This window comes from Hesperophylax consimilis, unplaced genomic scaffold (genome assembly GCF_061612785.1).
Source record: "Hesperophylax consimilis isolate HC1 unplaced genomic scaffold, BYU_Hcon_1.0 scaffold_46, whole genome shotgun sequence".
Lineage (NCBI taxonomy): Eukaryota > Metazoa > Arthropoda > Insecta > Trichoptera > Limnephilidae > Hesperophylax > Hesperophylax consimilis.
In genome coordinates this window covers 301,840-326,152 of record NW_028301276.1, presented here as the reverse complement: position 1 = coordinate 326,152, position 24,313 = coordinate 301,840, and the positions used below count along the sequence as shown (strand labels likewise).

Sequence of the window (24,313 nt, the reverse complement as noted above, 5' to 3'; positions counted from 1 at the left end):
TGGCTTAGCCGGTATGCCCTGTTCTGACAGAGCGTTTTTAGCTGAACGAATTTTATTGAACGACAAAAATTGAACAAGATGTCGTTCAGACGTTTCGATTTAACTCGAACCGATTTTGTCAATCAAGATGGCGTCAAGTGAAGTTTAAGTTCATGTAATTATCATTACATGAATTTACAAAAGCGTTATTAGGTCCATGGCTAAAGTTCGTAATAAACGTATCATACATTTTCTACCAACCAGTCCGTGAGTAGTCACATGGCTAGTAAGAACTAAGAACCATAGACAATAAAAATAAAAATAGTTCTTATCCTTTCACGTTGGCATCGCCGGAGAAACGTCACTTTGTGAGTGGTTTATTTATGGTTCTCTCAGTAATGTTGAGAGTGGTTTATTTATGGTAATGTTAATTTTCAACCTGCTTGCGTTCCTTGCGTCCACTTGCGTTTTTACGAGGTTGTGGCTGTGAGTGGTGTATCTATGTTGTGGCTTATGACTAGTTGTTATTAGATAGTTAAGATTTATAATTTATTGTCCTCCAATTAATCTAAAATGCCGAAATCTAGAAGAAAAGGGGTTAACGACATGATTTTTGAGTTGGAAAATGGTGAAATCGAATCAAGTTCCTCGAGTGACGAAGCTTCGCCAAATGTTGATGCTGCAACTGGAGATTCTACTTTTGATATTACACCGATGATCGACAGTGAGCCGAGTCAATCTAGTGAACCTTTCTCTTTACCCGTTTATAATGACGATGCAGAAGTTTGTGACAGTCCTTCAGCCACATCTTTCGCAGGATGTGAGAACAGCAATGCTCGCTCTGTGAATCCTGTACTTTCGCCTGAAATCGCCTTACTTTCACCTGAAATCTCCTTACTTTCGCCTGAAAACACTGATGAAGATGAAACCCCACTATTTACCATACGCTTTCGGAATAAACTTACCGCCAAAAAGTTTAAACCCTTGCTAAAAGAAGCGTTATTAGACCTATTTACTACTAATATGGAAAGGGATGATGACTCGGACGAGGAATTAAACTTTTGGACAGTCGATTCAACTGTTAAAGATGATACCCTGGATGATTCAAATCTATTTGTTATGGACACCAATCCTTCAAACGTACCAATCTATGCTGACATGGACGTGCCAGCTTATAGCAAGGTAATTATTATAAAATTTTAAAATAAAAACAGTTTCATGACCACTGACTACAAGATGATCATTAAGAACATATTTGAATAGAAAAAAGCAGACCACGGCGATGTCAAATTAAAATTTATGTCTGCTCTTTTTGAATAATGAATATTAATTTTTTATATTGTTTTAGAACTTTGAAATTCTGGATAGTAAAGACCCTCCGGAAAAGAAACCGGCGAAACGAATGTCTTTGCGAGCCCAGGAATGCTTTAACTGTGACGGGAAACACACGCTTCGAGATTGCACTCTCCCGAGAAACTTCAATAGGATTAACGAAAAGCGGAAAGCCATGACTAGGCCAGGGTGAGTCAATTGAACGAGTCAACTCGGATATTTATCATAAAAATGATGGGTAAACTTTTAGAATGGCTGGCCACGCTCAATATATATATATAAATGTGAAACAAGAAAAAAAAAACATGGCCGAACTGTCAAAACAAATGAAATTTTTATGCAAAAAAAATTGAACTTTAATGCTGTAATTTCCATTCCCCCGGATGTAAATAGTTGGCTTTTATAGTAATTATGTTGAATCAAAGAGTTATTTAAAAAAATAAGCGTGGCCAGCGATCCTAAACAATTGTCATATGCTGAAGCTCTCTGTTTTAGCGATCCCCGTCACACACTTTTGCACACTAGTAACATCATGTAATATGGTGAGGTCATTGACCTTGTTTATCTATTCACGATGTTTTCAATTAAGACGTTAGGTTGAAATGATTGGGGAAGGGACGGGGTAGACGAAGGTTGTGAAGTACCTGGCTATTCAGATATGGTTACCAAACATGGTTAAAGCTATTTCAAACGATTCTAAACTACTACTAGTATAAAATGCCACTCTGGTACATGCCACAAATACGGCTGTTCAAATATAAAACACTGCAAAAGCCATTTTAAATATAATAAATATAAAATGGCTTTTGTTGTATTTTTGGACACACAGTGAATCTACGCACCTTTTAGAATGAAATCAGGTGCGGTCCCTTCACACATGCTTTTGATGCTTCGCATCCCTTTGCGCTCTAGAGAAAAAAAATATGAATAATAAGTATTATTTATTTTCAAGTTTTTTTTTTTAAGTGTTAGTACCGCACAAGAGTCCCGATTGTCTGGAACCAGTGTGACTATGGTATCCCCAGTTGCGGTATGTTGTAAGGCTGAAGGTAGTGGGGAAAGAAAGGAGATGGGAAGAACTTGGCTATTATTAATTTATTCCGAATTAAAAGCTTTTGACTTATTTTTTCTAGCTGTAAATAGCACTACTGCAATTTAATGACATAATATTATATTGCTAACCCATCAGCATACTAATTTTTATTTGTTACATCTGTGCATACTTCAGATGGATTTCTACTGTGCATTGATTACTGCTTCTTACTGAATGCTTACTGATTCTTTTTATTTGTTACATCTGTGCATACTTCAGATGGATTCATTTTTTTTTTTTTGGTTTTAGGCATTTCACCCTGAAAAAATGGATTCTTACTGTGCATTGATTACTGCTTCTTACTGAATGATTACTGATTCTATTTGCACTTCAAACGAAACACTTTTCCTACTTTTATATAGATTTCATAAAAATTGTGATTTTATTATAATCTACCCAAGGTGAGTTTTAGCGCCTCGATGTCCCGCTGCGAAAGAAATGCAGCCGCCCAATCTTGGTGGCGGGTATGCCGATGGGTAGTGGACTTTTTGTCCGTAATTAAATGCTTTATATGGATGTCAACAACATCCAACATATAAAAAACTACTTTAATACAGAAATACTGCAGAATAGTTATAATACCTCCAACTTCTGACATTTCCCAAACATTCTGATTGCAATATGCTACACTAGTGCCTTCTAGCAGTGCAAATTGTGCAGCTTCGTTTTAAATTAGTGGCCTCTAGTGGCCAGAGTTGCCAAGTAATTACTGCCAATATTTTACTGGGGTTGTATTCTAGGCAGTGGCGGCTCGTGACTTTTGGGTTACTAGAGTTATAATATTACAAAAATGGCTTAATTGATAGTGTTGCAGCTGAAAACGATTTTAAATTTATTTTTGTATGAAAATTTTCAGGAATTCCGTGCGGCGCACGGCTATACTGAAATTTCCTGAAAATCTTCATAAAAAAAATCGTTTTTTGAAAAAATAAAAAAAAATCGTTTTCAGCTATAACAACATCAGGAATGCCATTTTTTATAATATTAATACTCTAGTACACCCAAAAGTCACGAGCCGCCACTGATTCTAGGGTATTTGGTATAATATAATTCACCGAATAGCGTACATGTTATGAATCGAGTGGATTATTTTTAGTGCAATTAGGAATATGTTTGTGTTGCACATTTTGACAGTTGGTTTGAATAATTGATGATTATTGAAACAATGGGAGCTTTTAAAAGTCTCACAGTAACGGCACGGCAACAGCAATGGCAACGGTGTTTCAATTCTTTAATATAAGAGAGATGTATGATAATGATTGCATTTTACCTTTGAAGGAAGCAGATATACTTACATTGTTTGTCTCACTATTATTAAGTGTGTAAGAAAGAGCTGCAGCCTTATTGTGATAAATAATGTACTTTTATGCTTTATTTGTGCCGTTGCCGTAGGAATTTTAAAGGCGCCCTTTGAATATTCCTCGATAACCTATTTAATGAATTTAATTTTAAATCTGTAATTGAAATTGCAGAGCATAAAGGATTTATAAAGCTAATTTGTTGTACTGTGTTAGTCAGTAATTGCATCTTGTTTGTGGGCTATTCTATAGATTTGTATATTTGATAGTGGGAATATACTTACTGTCCAGCATCCCTTCTAAAAAGAGTCACCGAATGTGAATACTATACATGAATTAAATCCATCACGACACATGCAAAATTTCAGAATTGTGTGATGGTACTAGAAGATTTTCAAATATTGTCAGGTTATTCATACACCTGGAATATTTGTCTTTCTTTAAAAAATTATGTAGGTATATCAATTTGCTTATGCCGTCATTTGAACCCACAACATCGTAGATTCATAGTCGAGGAGCTTAACCGCTCGACAACAGATAGGCAGCGGAGTTTGTGATATTATGGTGGTCTCCTAATTTTTTACTTTGAAGAAAATGTATTCCATGTATACTAAAGAGTTAATAACAACAGTAAAATTAGTTTTCCTATATCTACAAAAAGAAGAATGAAGTTAAAATGATAAACATTGGTAAAATGTTTGCAATTGTCACACGCAGTGCAATTAATAATTCGAATGACAGTACCTACTGCCGCGCATGTACCGGGATTTCACATTCTTTTTGGCTGGCTGTAAATATCATCGTTTTGACGGTTTACATCTCAAGTACTACATATTGGTTATATTAAAAATATTCAAAAAGTTTTGTCCTCCGCATGCTCTAATTAATATGATACATTTGTAAATAACATGAAATTTCACTTAGGAAACAACCTCATTGAAAAAAATAAACACTAAAAATTGCTGTTAAATAAATTCAGCTTGCTAACCGGTTTGTTTGTAACTTGTAGGAGGTACCACACGGAGGACCTGTCGGGAACCAAGGAGATAGACTTTGTGGCGGGCAGGATCTCGGGGGCCCTTCGGCGCGCCTTGGGGCTCCAGAGGCACCAGCTGCCTCAGCATATCTACCGCATGAGGCAGCTGGGGTACCCCCCGGGCTGGCTGCACAATGCCAAGATCACACATTCCGGCATTGCCATGTTCGATTCAGAGGTCAGTTTTAAACATAGGGAGATATGGCATGTCACTGTCACCGAATGACCAAACTGCACGGACTGTAACTTGTAGGAGGTACCACACGGAGGACCTGTAGGGAGCCAAGGGTGGCGGGCAGGATCTCGGGGGCCCTTCGGCGCGCCTTGGGGCTCCAGAGACTGTAAAAGTGGTGGAGCCCATAAAAGTCATGCTTTTGGTGTGCAGGTAGAAACGAAGGTGGGGCGCCGCTTTACCTTAATGCGATTTACAATAGCATGAGTGAACAATGTTTGCACAATTTTGTGCGTGTGATTTCATATTAATAATGGTTCATGGCCTATCTCCCTCGTTATTATTATCCATGATTTTAAACCTATTAGGCACGCCACAGACTGATAAAAAAAAAAATATATGTATATAATGTAACAAATTTCAAATTAAAATAATTTTTTTCCATGAATTTGGTAAGGAACTTGTTCATTGTTCATTCATTCAGGTGATCACAGCAATCAGCAAAATTTGATTAATAAAATGGCTATTTTCAAATGCACACCACCTGTCACAGGCTAATTTATCTAGGGTTGGGGTTTAAAAACCAAGCTCTGCTTTCAAACTTATCATTTGTGACTGTTTCTGGGGAATTTGTTAATTTACACTGTTGACCGTCTTCACACAATAAAAATTACATTTGTGCTATGCCCAACTTATAAGCCTCTTTTCAAACCATTGTTTTTAATTAACCCAGGGAAAAGCCGTTGCAGATCCGGAAGATGAAGATGGTGAAATAGGAACTGAAGGGTCGAAAGATAAATACGATGTAAAGAAAATACTGGATTTTCCTGGATTTAACATCCCCGCTAGTTCCAAGTACACAGAAGTAAGTGGATTTTTAATTCATAAACAAAAATATGCATGTCGTCGCATTAATTCGTAGAATGCGTAACTCCCAAATGTAAAATTTTACAGGAGGCACAAAATACCTCGTAGTGAAAAAAAATGAAAGACGGCTTATTCTTTTTATTTATGTTTCGAACATATAATATATTTGGAAATTTATTTTCAATCATTAAACTTTTGTAAGTTAAGGCTTTCTATTTCAAATCGGAGTTAGGAAGTTTACGTAAAAACCGAGAATGGAGATACGCATTTTACAAAAGATACATACTTTTCTGCGAACAGTTTTATGAACAACCTAGCGGAAAATTTGGGAGATAGGAATTTTACATTTACAAAATAAAACACAACAATGTATGTGTATGTCGAGGCAGTCTATTTAGATGCATTTTAATGATTTTAATGATGCGGAAGGTTATCGTTAAAGGAGTGGTAATCCTTTTCTAATGTCTGTTTTAAGTCTTGTAAATGCTGGTACTTTTCCTTCCTTAAGGGATTAAATCTGACTCTCAAGTGAAATCTTCAAACTCTGGAGATCATTACAGATTCGGCGACGGTTTTGTGCTGGGTGAGATCTACACTGACCGGGAGTAGTCGTGTCAGAGATGATCGTTAAGTGACGCTTGGAGTTGATGAAGGAGATTGTAGAAGAATTTGATCTGACATTGTCGATCACCCTTGTTGTCCTGTAGAAATAAAACTGATGTACTTACTAGGGTTTGCAAGACCCGGGCAAAGAGTAGCTATGACAGGAAACGTTGTGAAAGAGACTCCTCAGAGTGTGAAGATAGGTGGGAGAGACTTGAAAGTGGAACTGGTGAGCAAACATGTGCTTTAAGCCAGTGGCGGTTCTTCACAAGGGGACCGTGGGGACAGTCCCCACTACAGATATTCCAGAAATCTACCAAGAAAAAAATGACAATTCTTTCAGTTCGCAAAAAATAATGAATGCATTCTTTACATGAAAGTAATTAACAGTTGCAGAAATTTCAACTAAAAATTCATTAGGGTAATTTTTAAGCTCGAAATTTGAAAAGTTTCTTCCGACGAACGTGCGACTGGCCTCCTCCGTTCCTTGCAGCATACTAAATACCAACGGGACCGACGAGCCCGAACTAGCTAGCGTCCAGTTATGCGCAGAACGTTCTGCGCAGTTGGGGGACAACCCCAGGGATTTATTCCCACTAAAGTGATTATTCTACTTGGACAGAATACTCTTGTATGAAATGTTATGAATTTGCGCATGCGTATTTGAATCTTCTAACGAAATCTCAGGGGACAGACTTGAAAATCCCCTTGTGATGGTTTGTTTTAGTTCTAATTATTGAAGTAGGTCAGTTATGCACGGGTCAGAATATGCGTTAGTCGTGTTATAATCGTTTGTGACGTTTAAGTAAAATAATAGTATTGATATAATCGATTGATCGGATCATTTCTTATTTCTATAGCGCCGTTCTCGTGGTAAAAACGCTTTAAACTGAAGTATCTACGATTAACTTGTGTTATTTTTTATTAAACGTAATATTTATGAATATTTGGTGTTTCTGGTTAGGTGCGTGACTTATCTTCTTATCTAATAATAATTTTTGTTAGAAATTATTCGAAAAAATGAATGAAGTCGACTTTTTACTGAAAAATAAATTCAGTACGTTAACATTTGACGAAAAAGTAGAAGTGAAACGCCTAGGTGCTCACCAACCTAGAGACATTGTAATCGAGTTTCATGTTGTTAAAACTCGTAAAAAGTTAAATTTTAATCCAGAGTGGTTTTTTTAAAAATCTTGGTTATGTGCTAGTGTTTTTGTTGCAGTAAAAAACCTATTCGTGTATATATTTATATTGGATCTCGTACTCCCATTTTCTGGCAATGAAATGTCAGTATCTACACATAAAAAATGACGGTCCCCACCACCAAAAATGTGCTTGAGCCGCCACTGCAGTTGACTTATATGAAGTGGACTCTAAGCTAAATTAATAAGCGATTCCGGGGCAAACTTGTCATTCTTAGTTAGGTTAAAACAGTTGATGGCATAGAACTTTCTCAGGCGAAATTTCTTCAAAGAATGCATTTAGTTCACTTTACTAATTCAATGGAACAAATTGACACATAATATAACCAACCAGCCAGAGTGTACTAACTTTAAAAAATATTTTTTAATTGGTCTGTGAAATGTGCTGGAGTAATTAAATAAATCTTAAAAGCTCAAGCTAAACCTATATCTTAAACGTAGGTCAAAATTTAGTTTCATAGTGATTGTTGTCTTTACACAACAAAACCATAAACAAAACTCTAGTTTTCTCGAATGTAATTTTTTTAAATAAAATTCACCTCCCCTTTCCACCTCTCACCCCTCCCCTAACCCCACACTACTTCCTTTTCTACCCACACCTGTCTCTATATACTTGACAATTTAGTTTTTAGTACATTAATTGTCCTGATGAAGAGAACATCGTTCTTGAAACATGTTGACTTTATATAAAAAATAAAGATTATCGTGGTAAAAACAAAGTGTTTTAATTATTTTATTAATAAAATGGTGCCACAAAGTGAATTTGAAAAATTTGAAGAAGTAATTTTTTTTACTTAGTTCTTTCTATATGGTTTAAGACGATCCAAGTGTCAAACTAAAACACCATAACTGAAGCGTGTTCTATTACACTTTGAGTGAATTGTAAAAAACGATAATTATAAGCTCATTCAATTGGTTCTGAATATCACGGGAATAAGTGGAAGAAGGAAAACAGCCTACTTGAACTCCCATGAATCCGGGCAAAAATACTGGCTCTCGATGAACTTGCACTGGTGAATTTTCCTCCACAACGAGACGAACGAACAACGAATTTATTTTGGTATTTGTATGTGAACGACGACGACAAAAACTAAGGTGGCACCTTCTTGTTGAACGACACGAATTCGACTGGTATTTGCGACAATTAGTGCAACATAAATGTTCATAATGTCCAATGTGGGTAGAACTGTTTTTAGGGAAGGAGATGGATAGTAAGTGTATCTTCCAGAATGCGACTATTACATATTGCTCAGTAAAATTTAACCTTCAAGCCAGTTCCCACAGTTCGTATTTTCAAGTTTAGTGTAGTTTCCCACATTTGCAGATTCGACCCTACAATAAAACAATTCATTGGCCTGGTATTTTTATAAAGATATTGTCTTGTTTGTGTATCATTTATGATTTAAGAATTAGTGACATTTTACTGCAAGCAGCGGCAGTTTTCAAATAGAGCTGTTCGCTTTCTATTTTATGATGACCCTAGTTAAACCATTATGCCTAAAAATATTTGCCAATACCTTTCCCACCCCTGTCCCATAGTAATAAAAACCCCAAATAAAGTTTCATGTCCCTTAAAATAATCCCTTTAAAATATTTGTATTGTTTAAGTCACGTTTGTATCATTAATAATAGTTTAGTGCATTTTATTTTATGTTAAGAATGTTGTTTGCCAACGAGCGGGTGGAACATCTTTATTTTGGTAAAATGTCCTTCAGAATTTAGCTTAAATACAGATACCTCCCAGAAAAAAAGACAGTATTAGAGTGTTGCTATAACTGGTAGGTACAGACGTACCTACGCAGGACACAGTATTAGAGTGTTGCTATAACTGGTAGGTACATGCGTACCTAGGCAGTCAGTCGTGAGATAATTACTAGGTTTATGTAAACCTAGGGAAAACTGAAGAATAAAGGAAACTAGACCTTTATTTCTTTCAGTTTAAGTTTTAGCAGAGGAAAATAAGATCCTCTGCAATTATATTGTGAATTAATAAATTTATATGTCAAGAAGAAAAAGTGTTTTCCTGCATTCCATCTGACGGCGTGTTCTCGTACCACGATAACAGAAACATATGGTCCTTCGAGCCGCATCGGGAACAGCAGCATCAAGCCAGTTCCCACAGTTCATATTTTCAAGTTTAGTGTAGTTTCCCACATTTGCAGATTCGACCCTACAATAAAACAATTCATTGGCCTGGTATTTTTATAAAGATATTGTCTTGTTTGTGTATCATTTATGATTTAAGAATTAGTGACATTTTACTGCAAGCAGCGGCAGTTTTCAAATAGAGCTGTTCGCTTTCTATTTTATGATGACCCTAGTTAAACCATTATGCCTAAAAATATTTGCCAATACCTTTCCCACCCCTGTCCCATAGTAATAAAAACCCCAAATAAAGTTTCATGTCCCTTAAAATAATCCCTTTAAAATATTTGTATTGTTTAAGTCACGTTTGTATCATTAAGAATAGTTTAGTGCATTTTATTTTATGTTAAGAATGTTGTTTGCCAACGAGCGGGTGGAACATCTTTATTTTGGTAAAATGTCCTTCAGAATTTAGCTTAAATACAGATACCTCCCAGAAAAAAAGACAGTATTAGAGTGTTGCTATAACTGGTAGGTACAGACGTACCTACGCAGGACACAGTATTAGAGTGTTGCTATAACTGGTAGGTACATGCGTACCTAGGCAGTCAGTCGTGAGATAATTACTAGGTTTATGTAAACCTAGGGAAAACTGAAGAATAAAGGAAACTAGACCTTTATTTCTTTCAGTTTAAGTTTTAGCAGAGGAAAATAAGATCCTCTGCAATTATATTGTGAATTAATAAATTTATATGTCAAGAAGAAAAAGTGTTTTCCTGCATTCCATCTGACGGCGTGTTCTCGTACCACGATAGCAGAAACAGTAAGAAAAAAATGGTAGGTAATTCTAAAAACTGTTTCAATACTAAACATTCCGCCCGCCTTGAGGAAATGTACAAATTTTCTCAACAATCGACACGAAAAAAAGAAGATCAACAAAATATATACAGGGTGTCCGGAAACTCGTAGTACAAGCGGGAAACTGGTGAATCTACATCACATTTGGAGTCGATTTTGTAGTATAATTTTTTTTGATTTGAGCTTTCGTTTTCGAGTAAATCGAGTGAGAAGTTGATTTTTTTTTGTATCAAATTCTTATAAATTATTACTGAAGATTATATTGTGAGTACCTACCTATGCTAATAATAATTCCTATCCGTTGCGTCGGCGTCTCAGATCGAATGACGAAAAAATTTTAACCCTGAAATAGCCGAAAAATATTTTTTTTTGTTTTTTTTTTTTTTTTGTGAAAATGCTCAAATCAAAAAACTTAGAGACTAAATAGCACAAAATTTATTCGATAGGTAATCGATATAGTTTCACTACGGGACGTTTAAAAACACCCTGTGGCGTACGAACTGAAACGACTCGAACAATTTTATCAGCGCCAGGAAATAATTCAATAACTCGCCCAACGGGCCAACGCATGGGCGCAGAATGTGAGTCGTCAATCATTACTAGATCGTCGACTTTCAGATTGGGTGATGATGACGACCACTTTTTCCGTTGTTGAAGAGTGTGTAAATATTCTTTTCGCCAACGATTCCAAAAATGTTGAGACATTTGTTTCAATAATTGCCAGCGCGATAGACGGTTCATTGGTACGTCCACAAAATCTTCTTCAACAACAGAAAGTAGAGGGGCTCCAATAAAAAAATGCGCTGGAGTCAGGGCGTCCATTTCAGACGGATCCGTTGACATCGCGCCGATAGGACGAGAAATTAAGATTGCCTCGATACGAGTCAAAACAGTGGCTAGCTCTTCAAAAGTGAGTACTTGATTTCCCACCACCCTTTTCAAATGATGTTTAGTTGATTTAATTCCAGCCTCCGATACTCCGTTAAAGTGTGGGGCGGAGGGAGGATTAAAGTGCCAGATAATTGAACGAGTGGCAGTAGCGTCTATAAGTGTGTTATTGTTTTCAGGTAATCTTAAAAATTTAGAAAGACCTATATGATATCTATTGGCACCGACAAAGTTGGTACCACAATCGCTATAAATGTTTTGGCAAAGTCCACGACGAGAAATGAATCGATCTAATGCTGCAATAAATGCTTCAGTGGATAGATCTGACACTAATTCCAAATGAACGGCTTTGGTCGATAAACAAACGAAAAGACATAAATAGGCTTTATAGGTTTTAGCGCCGCGACGCCTACTTTCGCGCACTACAAACGGACCTCCATAATCGTTTCCTACATTTAAAAATGGACGACCTTCTCGAAAACGGGAAGCGGGCAAGTTACCCATCAAGGGTAAATACCACGCGGGTTGTTTTTAAAACACGAGATACATTTGCTCAAACGATGTCGAATTACGTTACGAGCCGAAATTAACATTTTGTTTTAATGATAGTATAGATTGCAATGCACGCGGACCAGGATGAAGGTACAAACAATGGTAATAATCTATTATTACAGTTGTTAAATGACATTGCTTTGGTAAAATAATAGGATGTCTAGAGGTTTCCGACACTACTTGTGCAAAGCGAAGACGTCCGCCCACCCTTAATATTCCAAATTCATCGATAAAGGGAGCAAGCCTTTGCAGTTGCGGTGAACACACATTATGCGAGATTATATTATGTATATCTTGTTTAAAATAAATATTTTGAACGAATTTAATGCAACAGGTCAAAGATAAATTAATTTCTTTCAACGAGAGTGTGTTGCAACTTATCTTTGATTTCAAACTTAATCTATTAATAAATCGACGACACCAAGCTATAACTCGTAATAATTTCGATAGTGATGAAAATTTCAATAGAAACTCTTGGTCACGAGTTGACACATTAGTTGATAATGAAATTAGATTCTTCGATTTATACTCTGGTATTTGTTCTACCGGAATATCTTGAGGTTTAACGAAGGACCACTCCTCTACGGGTGACGATATAAAGCGTGGACCATACCACCATAAGGAAGATTCGGCAATTTCACTTGGAAAAACTCCTCGTGACCCCAAATCTGCAGGATTTTCTTGCGACGAAATGTGAAACCAATGTTCATAAGGTAGACTTTGAATGATGGTTTCAATACGATTTGCAACGAAAGTTTGCAAACGAAACGTAGGTGTTTTTAACCACGCCAAAACAATAGTGGAATCGGTGAAAGCTATAATGTTTTCTATTTGAAGTCAATCTTTATATACTTCTTTACAATAGGTTAACAGCTTTGACAACAAAACTGCTCCAAGCAGTTCAAGCCGTGGAATAGATATCATGAACAATTGATGCAATGTTCGAATAGCTAAGAAAGGGGCACTTGCTGTCCCATATGTGACCGTTTGTAATTCAAATTCTTTTACGGGATGATTGCGCGACTCCCGCCATAATATATGTTGATAGTTACACGAGTTTGAATCCATGAGGATTTGTCGATACATTTGACGTATGTCAGCTGTAAAAACGACTTTGTGTGTACGAAAATTACACATCAATTCGACTATGTCCTTTTGTAATTTTGGACCCACCAAAAGTATATCATTCAATGAAATACCCGATGATGTTTTGGTACTTGCATCAAAAACGACTCTCAAACGAGTTGTAGAACTTGTCTCCTTGATTACGCCGTGATGTGGTATGAAATAGTTTCCAACTGGTGACTTAGATGGTATTTCAATCATGTGTTCCAAAGTTAAATACTCTCTCATAAAAGAAATATATTGGGATTTGAGATCAGGATTTGCATCCAGCTTCCTTTCTAAATGCATGAAGCGCGACAATGCGGTGTCATATGACTTTCCCAATTTTTCTGGGCTTTCCTTAAATGGTAAAGCTACTACATACCTCCCGTCTTTGTTACGGTAGGTATTTTCAATATACAACTTTTCACAACGAATTTCATCAGGGGATCGAATTTCTTTCAAAGAGGGGACATTTTCGATCTCCCAAAAACATTTAAGTTTATCCTCAATTGAGTCATCCATTGAAGTAAAAAATGAATTTATCGAATCATTTGACGATCCGACATTTCCCATTAAAACCCATCCTAATGTTGTTTCGATGGCAATAGGTTCATTTTCTTTGCCGACCAATTTACCTGGGCCTAATAATGATGCAAAAATATTACTTCCGAGTAAAATGTCAATTGCTGATGGCAAATAGAAGCTTGGGTCTCCTAATTTAAGTCCTCTAATATGTTGCCAGTCATGTTCAACGATATGAGACGACGGCAAGTATGATGAAATGTTATTGATAATAAGGAAATCTGTTGTAATACCAGACTCCTTCGAGGCGACAGGACGAAAATTTGTTTTTACCAATCCATTTGATCCAATTGTGCGAGTGCCACCAATACCGATGATAGAAAATGAATGTTTACTTGAACGAGAAAAGCCAAGGCGTTTTGCACACTCTGTTCAATTTTGCAGGCTACCGACATCTGTAGTCTAGAAATGTGAAGTTACTATGTTTAACCAAAATGGTGTGAGTCCTTGCTTAGAAAATAGTGTCAATTTGGTCGGTATAGCAGGTTTCATTTTTACTGCTAGACATCACGATGACAAGTGTTTTATTTACATGTGGTGGTTTTGAAGTCTTTAAAAAGGCTCGCATTATGTGTTTTTTCGTTACTTTCTCAACAATAATTCGATAATAAACAAGCTCATAAGTCAGAGCGATCGTAGCAGTGTTATTCGCACAGTTTCTTTATAAATATTATACCTGTTTCAATAGTTTGAAATAAATGTAAAGTTGTGTTAAGAAAACCAGTTTTTATTCAAAAAGGATCACCCCCAATTTTTAACATTTGATCCTTCAACCGGATTACGATCAGGAGATTGTATAAAAAAAAAACAAAGAACCAGCAGCCAAAAGGATACAAAATTGATTGAAACTGGAAATCATTAAGGAAAGTGGACCACATCGCAAATCTGAGATAAGTATTCAGTGCTTTCCTTCCTATCATCCATTTTATGTTTATTCAGGTCTCATGTAATTTAAACGAGATTAATCTTAAATAGAGTCAATATTATAAATAAAATCACTACCCACTTGAAAATAAGAATATAATATTATTGAATAGTGTTCTCAAATAGTATTGTCAAGATTGTCGTGGTATTCTTTCAAACGGGTGTTTGCTAAAATAAAATAATTGTCAACCGATATTAACAAAATATAATTAAAAATGGAAAATATGAAGTCATTAATAAACAAACGCGGCGTAATCAAAGGAAAACTAACCCGATTCGCGGATTCCTTAAATGCATTGTCGGTAAATGAAATTAAATTAAGATATGAGCGGGTGAAATCATTGTTAGATGAATTCGAAGCAGTTCAACAGAAAATTGAAATGTTACCGGATTCAGACGAAATTGAAAATTATAGTCAACGAGAAGCTTTCGAAAACCAATATTTCTCAGTTTTGGCAACGGCCAAAGGTGCGATCGAATCCGTCGATCAAAGTAAGGTGGAAATTAAACTACCCAACCTCCAATTACGGGAATTTCATGGCGATCAGAAAAATTGGGTTAATTTCGTCGAAACCTTCAAGACTTTAGTCCATAGCAATAGTAATTTAAGCAACGTACAAAAATTCTTTTATTTGCAATCAACTTTAAAGGGAAACGCATTAAAGATAATTGCTAATCTAGAAATTTCTGAATTAAATTACATTTCCGCTTGGGAATTATTAAATGAACGTTATGCAAATTTAAGAACTACCGTTCATAAACACATCCAAGCTCTATTTTCATTAAAAGACATGAAACAAGAAGAGCCTGTAGCATTGAGGTATCTAATTGATGAAACAAACGTTAGTTTAAAGGCATTACAAAATATCGGGGTCAAGGTAGATCAATGGGATCCATTGGTTATTTATATAATATCAAATAAATTAGACGCAGCTACCCGAAAAAATTGGGAACAATATATATTACAAGACGAATTACCGACGTTAAAGGAATTCTTAAAATGTTTATCTGCTAGAGCCCAAGTATTGGAACTGATGAACGCTTCTGAGAAAAAATTTTCTAGCTTACATAAAACACAACTAACTAACTAACTAACTAACTAACCATCACGCCGTTTCCCCGCAGGGGTAGGCAGAGAGGACGGACCGCCAAACAACTCGGTCTTGGCACACACTCCTTGCCTCATTCACATTCATACATCGTCTCATACATACTCTTCTATTATTCTGACTCTTGACATGGCCCGACTCGAGTATCTGATTCACTTGATCGTGCCATGTCTTCCTCGGGCGTCCCCGACTTCTGCTACCATTCACATTTGCATCATATATCCTCCTTACACTCCTATCTTCGCTCATTCGCTCTACATGCCCAAACCATCTAAGCGTCCCTTTCTTAATCTTACTCATTACGCTTACATCAGCCTTGCACTCTTTGCGGATCTCCACATTCCTCACACGATCAAACATGGTTTTACCACACATACGCCTCAGGGATTTCATTTCAACAGCATTTAATCTACTTTCATCCTTTCTTTGCCAGTTCCATGCCTCACTTCCATACATCAAGGTAGGTACCAGCACTCCGTTGTGGACTGCTAACTTCGCTTTTTTGGACAATTTTTTGTTAGCGCCTACGGCGTTTAGTCCTCCATTAACGGAATTACCTGCATTTACCCTTCTTTCGATATCTCTGTCAGCCTTCCCATCTCTCGTAAACATACTTCCTAAATACACAAACTCATCCACCTGCTCCAAGTATTCCCCATTCACAATTATATTGCACACTGTTTTCGTACTCTCTCTTTCAAACACCATTACTTTAGACTTACTTACATTCATCATTAACTCATTCTTCATGCATACTTCGTTCATCTTAGACACGAGAGACTGTAGATCATCTATACTATTAGCAATCAGCACCGCATCATCAGCATACAACAGGCAACATACTTTCAAATTATTCAAATTCGCGCCCAATCCCACCTCTTTCAATTCTTGCATACAATTATCCATGTATAGATTGAATAACCACGGCGACATTACGCAGCCTTGTTTAACACCTTTTGTGATATCAAACCACCCCGTAAAACCACCGTTTACCCTAACACATGCAACGCTTCCCTCATACAGAGACGCAATTGCCTGAGTCAGATTCGTATTCACTCCATACTTGGACAACACCTTCCATAGCTTTTTCCTGTCGACTCGGTCGTATGCTTTTTGTAAATCTACAAAGGCACAGAAAAGTTTCTGGTTTTTTGCCAGAAACTTCTCAGTGAGCATACGCAATGAGAAGATCTGGTCCATGCACCCCCTTCCACTCATAAAAGCACCTTGCACATCCCATATTTTATCCTTTGTTTCCTTTCTTACTCTTTCAATCAAAATTCTACCATACAGCTTGCCAACTGAACTAAGCAGGCTAATAGCCCTATGATTCCCACATTCCATACGTGACCCTTTACCTTTGTATAATGGCATGATCACAGCCCTTCTCCAATCTAAAGGCGTGTAACCTTCCTTTAAACATTGGTTAAAAAGATTGCACAACCATGTGAGAATTACACGGCTACCTCCTTTAAAATATTCAGCAGCAATATTGTCAAACCCAACAGCCTTACCATTCTTCATACATTTAATCGAGCTTTCTATCTCATCCATGCTAATTTCGGTAACATTCACTCCATCGTCATTCATATCTGATTCGCCGCTGGAATCACTGTCACTCACTTCGCTTTCGAAGACTTCCTCGAAATAATTCATCCATCTCTCTTTTATTTTTTCCTCATTCGTCAACATTTTTCCATCTTTTGATTTTATCACTTTCATGCTTCCGTTTTCTGGGCCACTCCGGGACCTTTTGACTTCTTTCCAAAACAACTTAATGTTTTCTTGGAAATGGTTTGTCATTTTCATTCCTTCTTCCTCTTCCAGGCGTTTCTTTCGTTCTTTCACTCCAACTCTTACTTTTTTCTTACATTCCTTATATACTTCTTTCGCTCGATACTTCTCTTCGCTGGAAGCACTGCCAGCCGCAATCAGACACAACCATGCTTTCTTCTTTTCTGAGACCAGTGCTTTAATCTCATCATCCCACCATGCATCACCTTTCTTCCTACCTTGCGTACTTATTCCACAAACCTCCCTAGCAGATTCACAAAGACACACTTTTATGTGGTTCCATGTTTCGTCTATGCTTAGACCATCCATTTCCTTCGCATTCAATCTTATCTCTGCACAATTCACATACTTACTTCTCACATTATCGTTTTGCAGTTTTTCTATTTTGACTCTTGTCGGAGTTGGTACCGTTTTCACTTTAGAGCGCCAACCGCGAAAGAGGTTTACTCTCGACACTACAAGAAAGTGGTCAGTTTCGACCTCAGCCCCTCTGAAAACTCTTGTGTCCTCGGTAACAGCTCTCAACCTAGAGTCAATTACTACAAAATCAATAATTGACCTCTCATTTCCTCTTTCCCACGTATATTGGTGGGTACCTTTATGATCGAAGAAAGTATTCGACACAAACAGGTTCCACTCTAAACATACTTCAAGCATTCTGTTCCCGTTGTCATTCGTTCTTTTATCCCCAAACATACCTAAGACCGAATCAAATCCGTCACGTCTAATTCCCACCCACCCATTCAAATCGCCTGCCATTATAATCCTTTCGTTCATATTTTTTAGTCTCATTACAACATTCACACCAGTCCAAAAATCATCTTTCACTTCATCGCTTTCAGAATTAACAGGGGCGTAGCAAATAACAAGAAACACCCTTGTCAAACCGATTTTAAATCTGATCCACATTATTCTCGGACTTACACATTCATACTGCAACATACATTCAATCATTCTGGGAGACAGTAGCGCTGCAACACCTTGACAAGCCCTCTCCGTATCTGGTCTCCCAGACCAAATGACGAGCCTATCATTATGCTGCATTGTACCGCTACCTTTTTTCATACTCTCTGTTATACAAAGTACGTCCAAACATTTGCTCACCATAGTATCACACAGTTCGTTCATCTTTCTTTCTATTCCTCCTCTAATGTTCCATGTACCAATTCGACATTGATCACGTTCCGTCCTCCTCTTTGCGCCACCGAAGGGTTGGCGATGTGATGGATAGCGAACCTCATCGACATCTTTGTCGGCCATTCCCTTCCAAGTACTACTTAAACATCTTACTTATACAACTTATCATATCGTTACACACATAAAACAAATAATACATATTTATACGCTTAATATAACATTTAACTTAACAAATAAACTACCACTAAAAATAGTTATTTTATCACTATATAATTGTTTTAAAACACTCCATGTAGACAGCAAACCAAAGAGCGCGGGTTGAGTCCGATTTCATCCTTCATTTCCGATGTCATTATTCCACGCGCGGAAGGGCACGAGCGGTGGGGAGCGGAGGTTGCGGTAGGGGTTGCATGAGTCGCCAAATGACTCTTTTCTTGTGCGGGTTCAGGGTAGATTCCGAGAAACGATGATTCTGTGGCCTAAGCAATGTCATATGGCCCACACACATGGCCCACATTTTATAACGGCACTGTATAAGCACTGTATGCGTCGGACAGCGGGGTTTGCAGTATTGGTGCGGGTGGACGAGGGGCAAGGGGCAAGGGCCGAAGGGATGATCACATCTGGTGAATGTTCAAAGCACTGATCTCGTATTATAGGCACAGGAATTCACACATCTTAGGATTAACAATATTATTTGTCACCTTTTCTTAAAGTCGTTATACGTCCACACTGGTCACAGTAAAATTAGTTTTTAGTACACTTAAGCAACTTAAATACAGTAAGGAACATTTATTGACACTTTTTTTTATGAAATTTCCCTTGTAATTGTCGAAGAAAGACGAGACCGACCAAAACGCGTCAGGCTGCTCCGAGAGCCCGACCGCAAAAACACAACTAGGCAACAATAATTGCAAAAAAGATTCATCAGTATTTTTAGCAGTAAAGGCTAACAACTGCATTTATTGTAACGAGAAAGGTCACCATATTTATTATTGTAAAAAATTTCTAAAATTAAAATTACATGAGAGGATTGATGCTACGAAATCAATCCAAGCTTGTTTTAAATGTTTAAAGGTGGGTCACCAGGCACAGAGTTGCAAGGCAACCTTTTCTTGCAGGCGTTGTGGCAAAGATAATCACAACACCTTGCTACACAATGAGGTACCTCTGCGGGAGGCCTCCAATATGGATGCTGATAACGAGGTTTCAGTATCGAATTTTTCTGCATCGGATAAAGCAGAAAAAATAATATTATTGTCAACTGCCAACATAGGAGTTGTGGGTAGTAACAATAAAATTTTTAAAGCCCGCATTCTGATTGATTCAGGGGCCCAGTCAAATTTTATGAGAGCAGAATTTGCTAATAAATTAAATTTACCATGTGAATTGATAAACAAACCCGTTTCTGGGATCCATAATAACATCACTCACATAAAAAAGAGAATTTCAGTGGAGATGAATTCGCTTCATACTGATTATAAAAGTGAAATATCATGTCTGATTTTACAGGAGATTACAACAAATTTACCACAAGTGACAATGGCGAAAAAAGACTTCAAGTTACCACGAGGATTGGAGCTAGCTGACCCGAACTTCAATATAGCTGCACCCATCGACATCCTGTTGGGCGCGGAGAGCTTTTGGGAAATCCTAACCAACGATAGATTGAAACTCGAATCGGGACCAACACTTCAACGTACGCAACTGGGATGGATCATATCAGGACCAATCCACATGTACCCAAAGCAAAGGCCTGTATCAGATTGTTGTAATTTATCTATAAATAAAATAAGTCATCAAATAGAAAAATTTTGGAAATTGGAGGAGATTAATCCCACTAAGATTCTAAATCATGAAGAAAAGGCTTGTGAAGCCAGTTTTGCTAGTACTCATACTAGACAAGACGACGGTAGATACGTAGTAAGTTTACCGCGTCGAGCATGCATTAATCAGCTGGGAAGTTCATTGCTCACTGCTGAAAAAAGATTTAAAAATTTAGAAAGAAAATTTGTGTCAAATCCCGAATTGAAGACACAATATATACAATTCATGCGTGAATATGAGGAATTAGGTCATATGGAGGTGTGTGACCAGTCAAAGGGGGATCGTGAATCCTATTTTTTACCTCATCACGCTGTAATAAAAGAATCAAGCACTACTACTAAAGTGAGGGTCGTTTTTGACGGCTCCGCCAAAACTTCAAATGGAGTTTCTCTCAATGACGCCTTGATGACAGGACCTGTTATACAAAAGGACTTATACACCCAACTACTGCATTTCAGGAAACATCAAGTAGTACTGACGGCTGACATCGAGAAGATGTACCGCCAGATTAACGTGTGTGAAGCGGACCGTGACCTGCAGAAGATAGTGTGGCGCGAGTCGCCGCAGGAGGTGCTCAAGCATTACCGTCTGAAGACAGTCACATATGGTCTGGGGCCTTCCTCTTTCTTAGCCACTAGAAGTCTACGGCAAATTGGTATGGATAACAATATAAATTTTCCTAGAGCTAGTCAGGTCATAGAAAATGACTTCTATATGGATGACTTGTTAACCGGAGGAGATGACATGGAATCCTGTAGAGAGTTAAAAGAGCAATTAATCAACATCTTTTTGTCTGCAGGGATGACCTTGAGGAAATGGAGGTCCAATGTCTTGGAGTTGTCAGCCGAGTCGGGCCAAGCTAAGATTGCCGAATCAGGCAATTCTGAAAAAATTATTACTGACAATCCAAAGACTGAGAAAATATTAGGATTAATATGGAATAATGAATCTGATTATTTTTCTTATGTAATAATGAAACCATCGAGTCGAACCGAGAGTAAAAGACAGATATTATCTTGCATCGCATCAACCTTCGATCCATTAGGTCTTCTAGGACCGATTATAATTGTAGCCAAATTGATAATGCAGAAGTTATGGCAGTCTAAAGCAGCGTGGGATGATCCATTGCCTAATGAAATATTAGCACCCTGGAGGTCCTACCTTCAAGAATTAATTCAACTAAATGTGTTGAAAATACCAAGAAAAATTATTTGCAGGCAATCTACATATCTACAACTACACGGTTTTTGCGACTCATCTGAGAAAGCTTACGGAGCCTGCGTTTACATGGTGTCAGTGGACCATGTCGGTAAGCGGCATTCACATTTAATAACGTCCAAATCAAGAGTGGCGCCATTGAAGTGTATTTCCCTGCCCAAGTTGGAGCTTTGTAGTGCTGTGCTACTGGCTAAATTAATTAAAAACGTAAAACAAGCGTTAAATATAGTGGAGATCGACACACATTATTGGTGTGACTCCATGATAACGTTGTGCTGGCTGAAAGGTCAACCTACGAGATGGGCTACTTTCGTTGCAAACCGAGTAGCTGAAATACGATTAAAATTTTGGCCCATCTTTGGTAAAAATACTATTAAAAAGATATTACATAAATGTGTTGTATGTTTTAGATGTCGTCCCCGAACCGGTCATCAAATCATGGGAAATTTGCCACCCGAAAGAATTACGCCGAGTCGTCCTTTCGCTATCACCGGAATAGATTACGCCGGACCAATTCTGATTAAAAGTGGGACGCTGAGGAAGGCTTCCCTCGTAAAATCGTATTTATGTATCTTTATTTGCTTCTCAACCAAGGCTGTTCACTTGGAATTAGTTTCGGATTTATCTAGCAATGCTTTTTTGAACAGTTTAAAAAGGTTTATATCCCGTAGGGGACAACCTGAAAAGATCTTTTCCGACAATGCTAGTAATTTTAAAGGAGCTAGCAGCAGACTCAAAGAGCTGTACACCAGCTTGAGGGAAAACAACGACAATATTCAAAATTATTTAGTGAACAGAGGTATTGAGTGGAAGTTCATAACCCCTCGAGCCCCTAATCAGGGAGGTTTGTGGGAAGCAGCAGTAAAATCAGCAAAATTCCATTTGTATAGAATCACTAACAATTCTTCATTAACATTTGAACTCTTGTATACCTTAATTTGTCAGATTGAGGCCTGTTTGAACTCCCGTCCATTAACTTCCTTATCCGACGACATCCATGATTACCAACCTCTTACCCCAAACCATTTCCTTATAGGCACTGAATCCTGTATCATTCCTGAGAGAGACGTCCGGGCGATACCGGACAACAGACTAACTCAATATCAGAGGATCAGTTCGCTAATTCAATCTTTTTGGTCTAGATGGAAGCAAGATTACCTGATGGAACTACAAAAGAGGACTAAATGGCAGACCAGCACTCAACGGGCACTGCAAAAAGACGATCTGGTGATTTTAAAGGAAGATCATTTACCTCCACCTTTATGGAAAATGGCCCGAATTCTGCATACACACCCTGGAGCGGATGGAGTAATACGAGTTGTTACCCTAAAAACACCTCAAGGAGTCTTTGTGAGGCCCATCACAAAGATATGTCTGATGCCCCTGGATTCAGACACTAAACCTGTAATTGACGTCCCGGACCTTACCAAGGATTGATTATGTACATTACACTATGATGCTTATCTTCTCGACTCCACCTTGGATGGATCAAGCAGAAGACCTGAGAAGAAAGAAAAAAAAAAAGGAACAATAATTGTGTTGTGTTCAATGTGAACTATATTATTTGTGTTATTGAACTATTTAAATAGTAAAAATTAGTATGCAGACGTGTGTAATTTAGTAATTTTTTGAATTTTTTTGGTTATTTAATAGGATTAATAATTTTCTAGTTATTTTTAGTTTATTAATAGAGTAATTCAACAGCATTTATACAGTTAAATTTATAAGTTTACCAGTAGGGCATAAAAAAAAGGGGGTTTTATTTTGTTAATTTCTGCTATTTTGAATTATTTTGTTAGTATTTTTGTGGTATATTTAGATTAAGGATTTTTAGTTTATTCTGTTTGTTTTATAGTTTATTTTTAAATAGATTATCATTCAAAAATTTAGTGCAATTTTTGAATCCCGCCCCCTGGCAATATGTTCAATTTTGCAGGCTACCGACATCTGTAGTCTAGAAATGTGAAGTTACTATGTTTAACCAAAATGGTGTGAGTCCTTGCTTAGAAAATAGTGTCAATTTGGTCGGTATAGCAGGTTTCATTTTTACTGCTAGACATCACGATGACAAGTGTTTTATTTACATGTGGTGGTTTTGAAGTCTTTAAAAAGGCTCGCATTATGTGTTTTTTCGTTACTTTCTCAACAATAACTCGATAATAAACAAGCTCATAAGTCAGAGCGATCGTAGCAGTGTTATTCGCACAGTTCTTTATAAAATATTATACCTGTTTCAATAGTTTGAAATAAATGTAAAGTTGTGTTAAGAAAATCAGTTTTTATTCAAAAAGGATCACCCCCAATTTTTAACACACTCCTCCGAAATGAAATTAGCCTGACTCGCCGAGTCCAAAAGAATCCTTGCTTTTTGAAAAACGCCATTTTTTCCTAATATTTCCACGTAGGCTGTATTGTGGTGAACGAATATTATAACACGTTTGTATTTGATATGTTATTTATTAAACCAGCCCAGCTGGCGATCTGTTGACAAGTGGTGACAGCTAGGGTTTGTGTAGCACAGACAATATATTAGGAAATGGCCATAGATAACATTATACTGATAACACCAACATCCCTCTTTTCCTAATAAAGAAAAACAAGTCAAGACAAGATGAACATTACAAATATAAATTTTTCTTTTCAAATAAAC

At 37.2% G+C, this 24,313-nt stretch overlaps 1 protein-coding gene across 3 annotated transcripts; it reads left to right on the top strand.

Moving 5' to 3' along the window:
- Nucleotides 1–392: 392 nt before the first annotated feature.
- Nucleotides 393–23,887, top strand: LOC149408878 (zinc finger CCHC domain-containing protein 8 homolog). Of its 3 annotated transcripts, XM_089650339.1 has the most exons (6): nt 393–1,161; nt 1,328–1,500; nt 4,712–4,916; nt 5,644–5,775; nt 20,131–21,100; nt 22,806–22,971. In XM_089650339.1, exons 1-6 carry the CDS (start codon nt 553–555, stop codon nt 22,823–22,825), a joined length of 2,109 nt encoding a protein of 702 aa, XP_089506465.1. In that variant the 5' UTR covers nt 393–552; the 3' UTR covers nt 22,826–22,971. The 3 variants fall into 3 exon arrangements, with proteins under 3 accessions (XP_089506465.1, XP_089506464.1, XP_089506466.1); XM_089650338.1 differs by having other exon boundaries at nt 20,131–23,887; XM_089650340.1 differs by lacking the exon at nt 20,131–21,100 and having other exon boundaries at nt 22,806–22,992.
- Nucleotides 23,888–24,313: the final 426 nt, after the last annotated feature.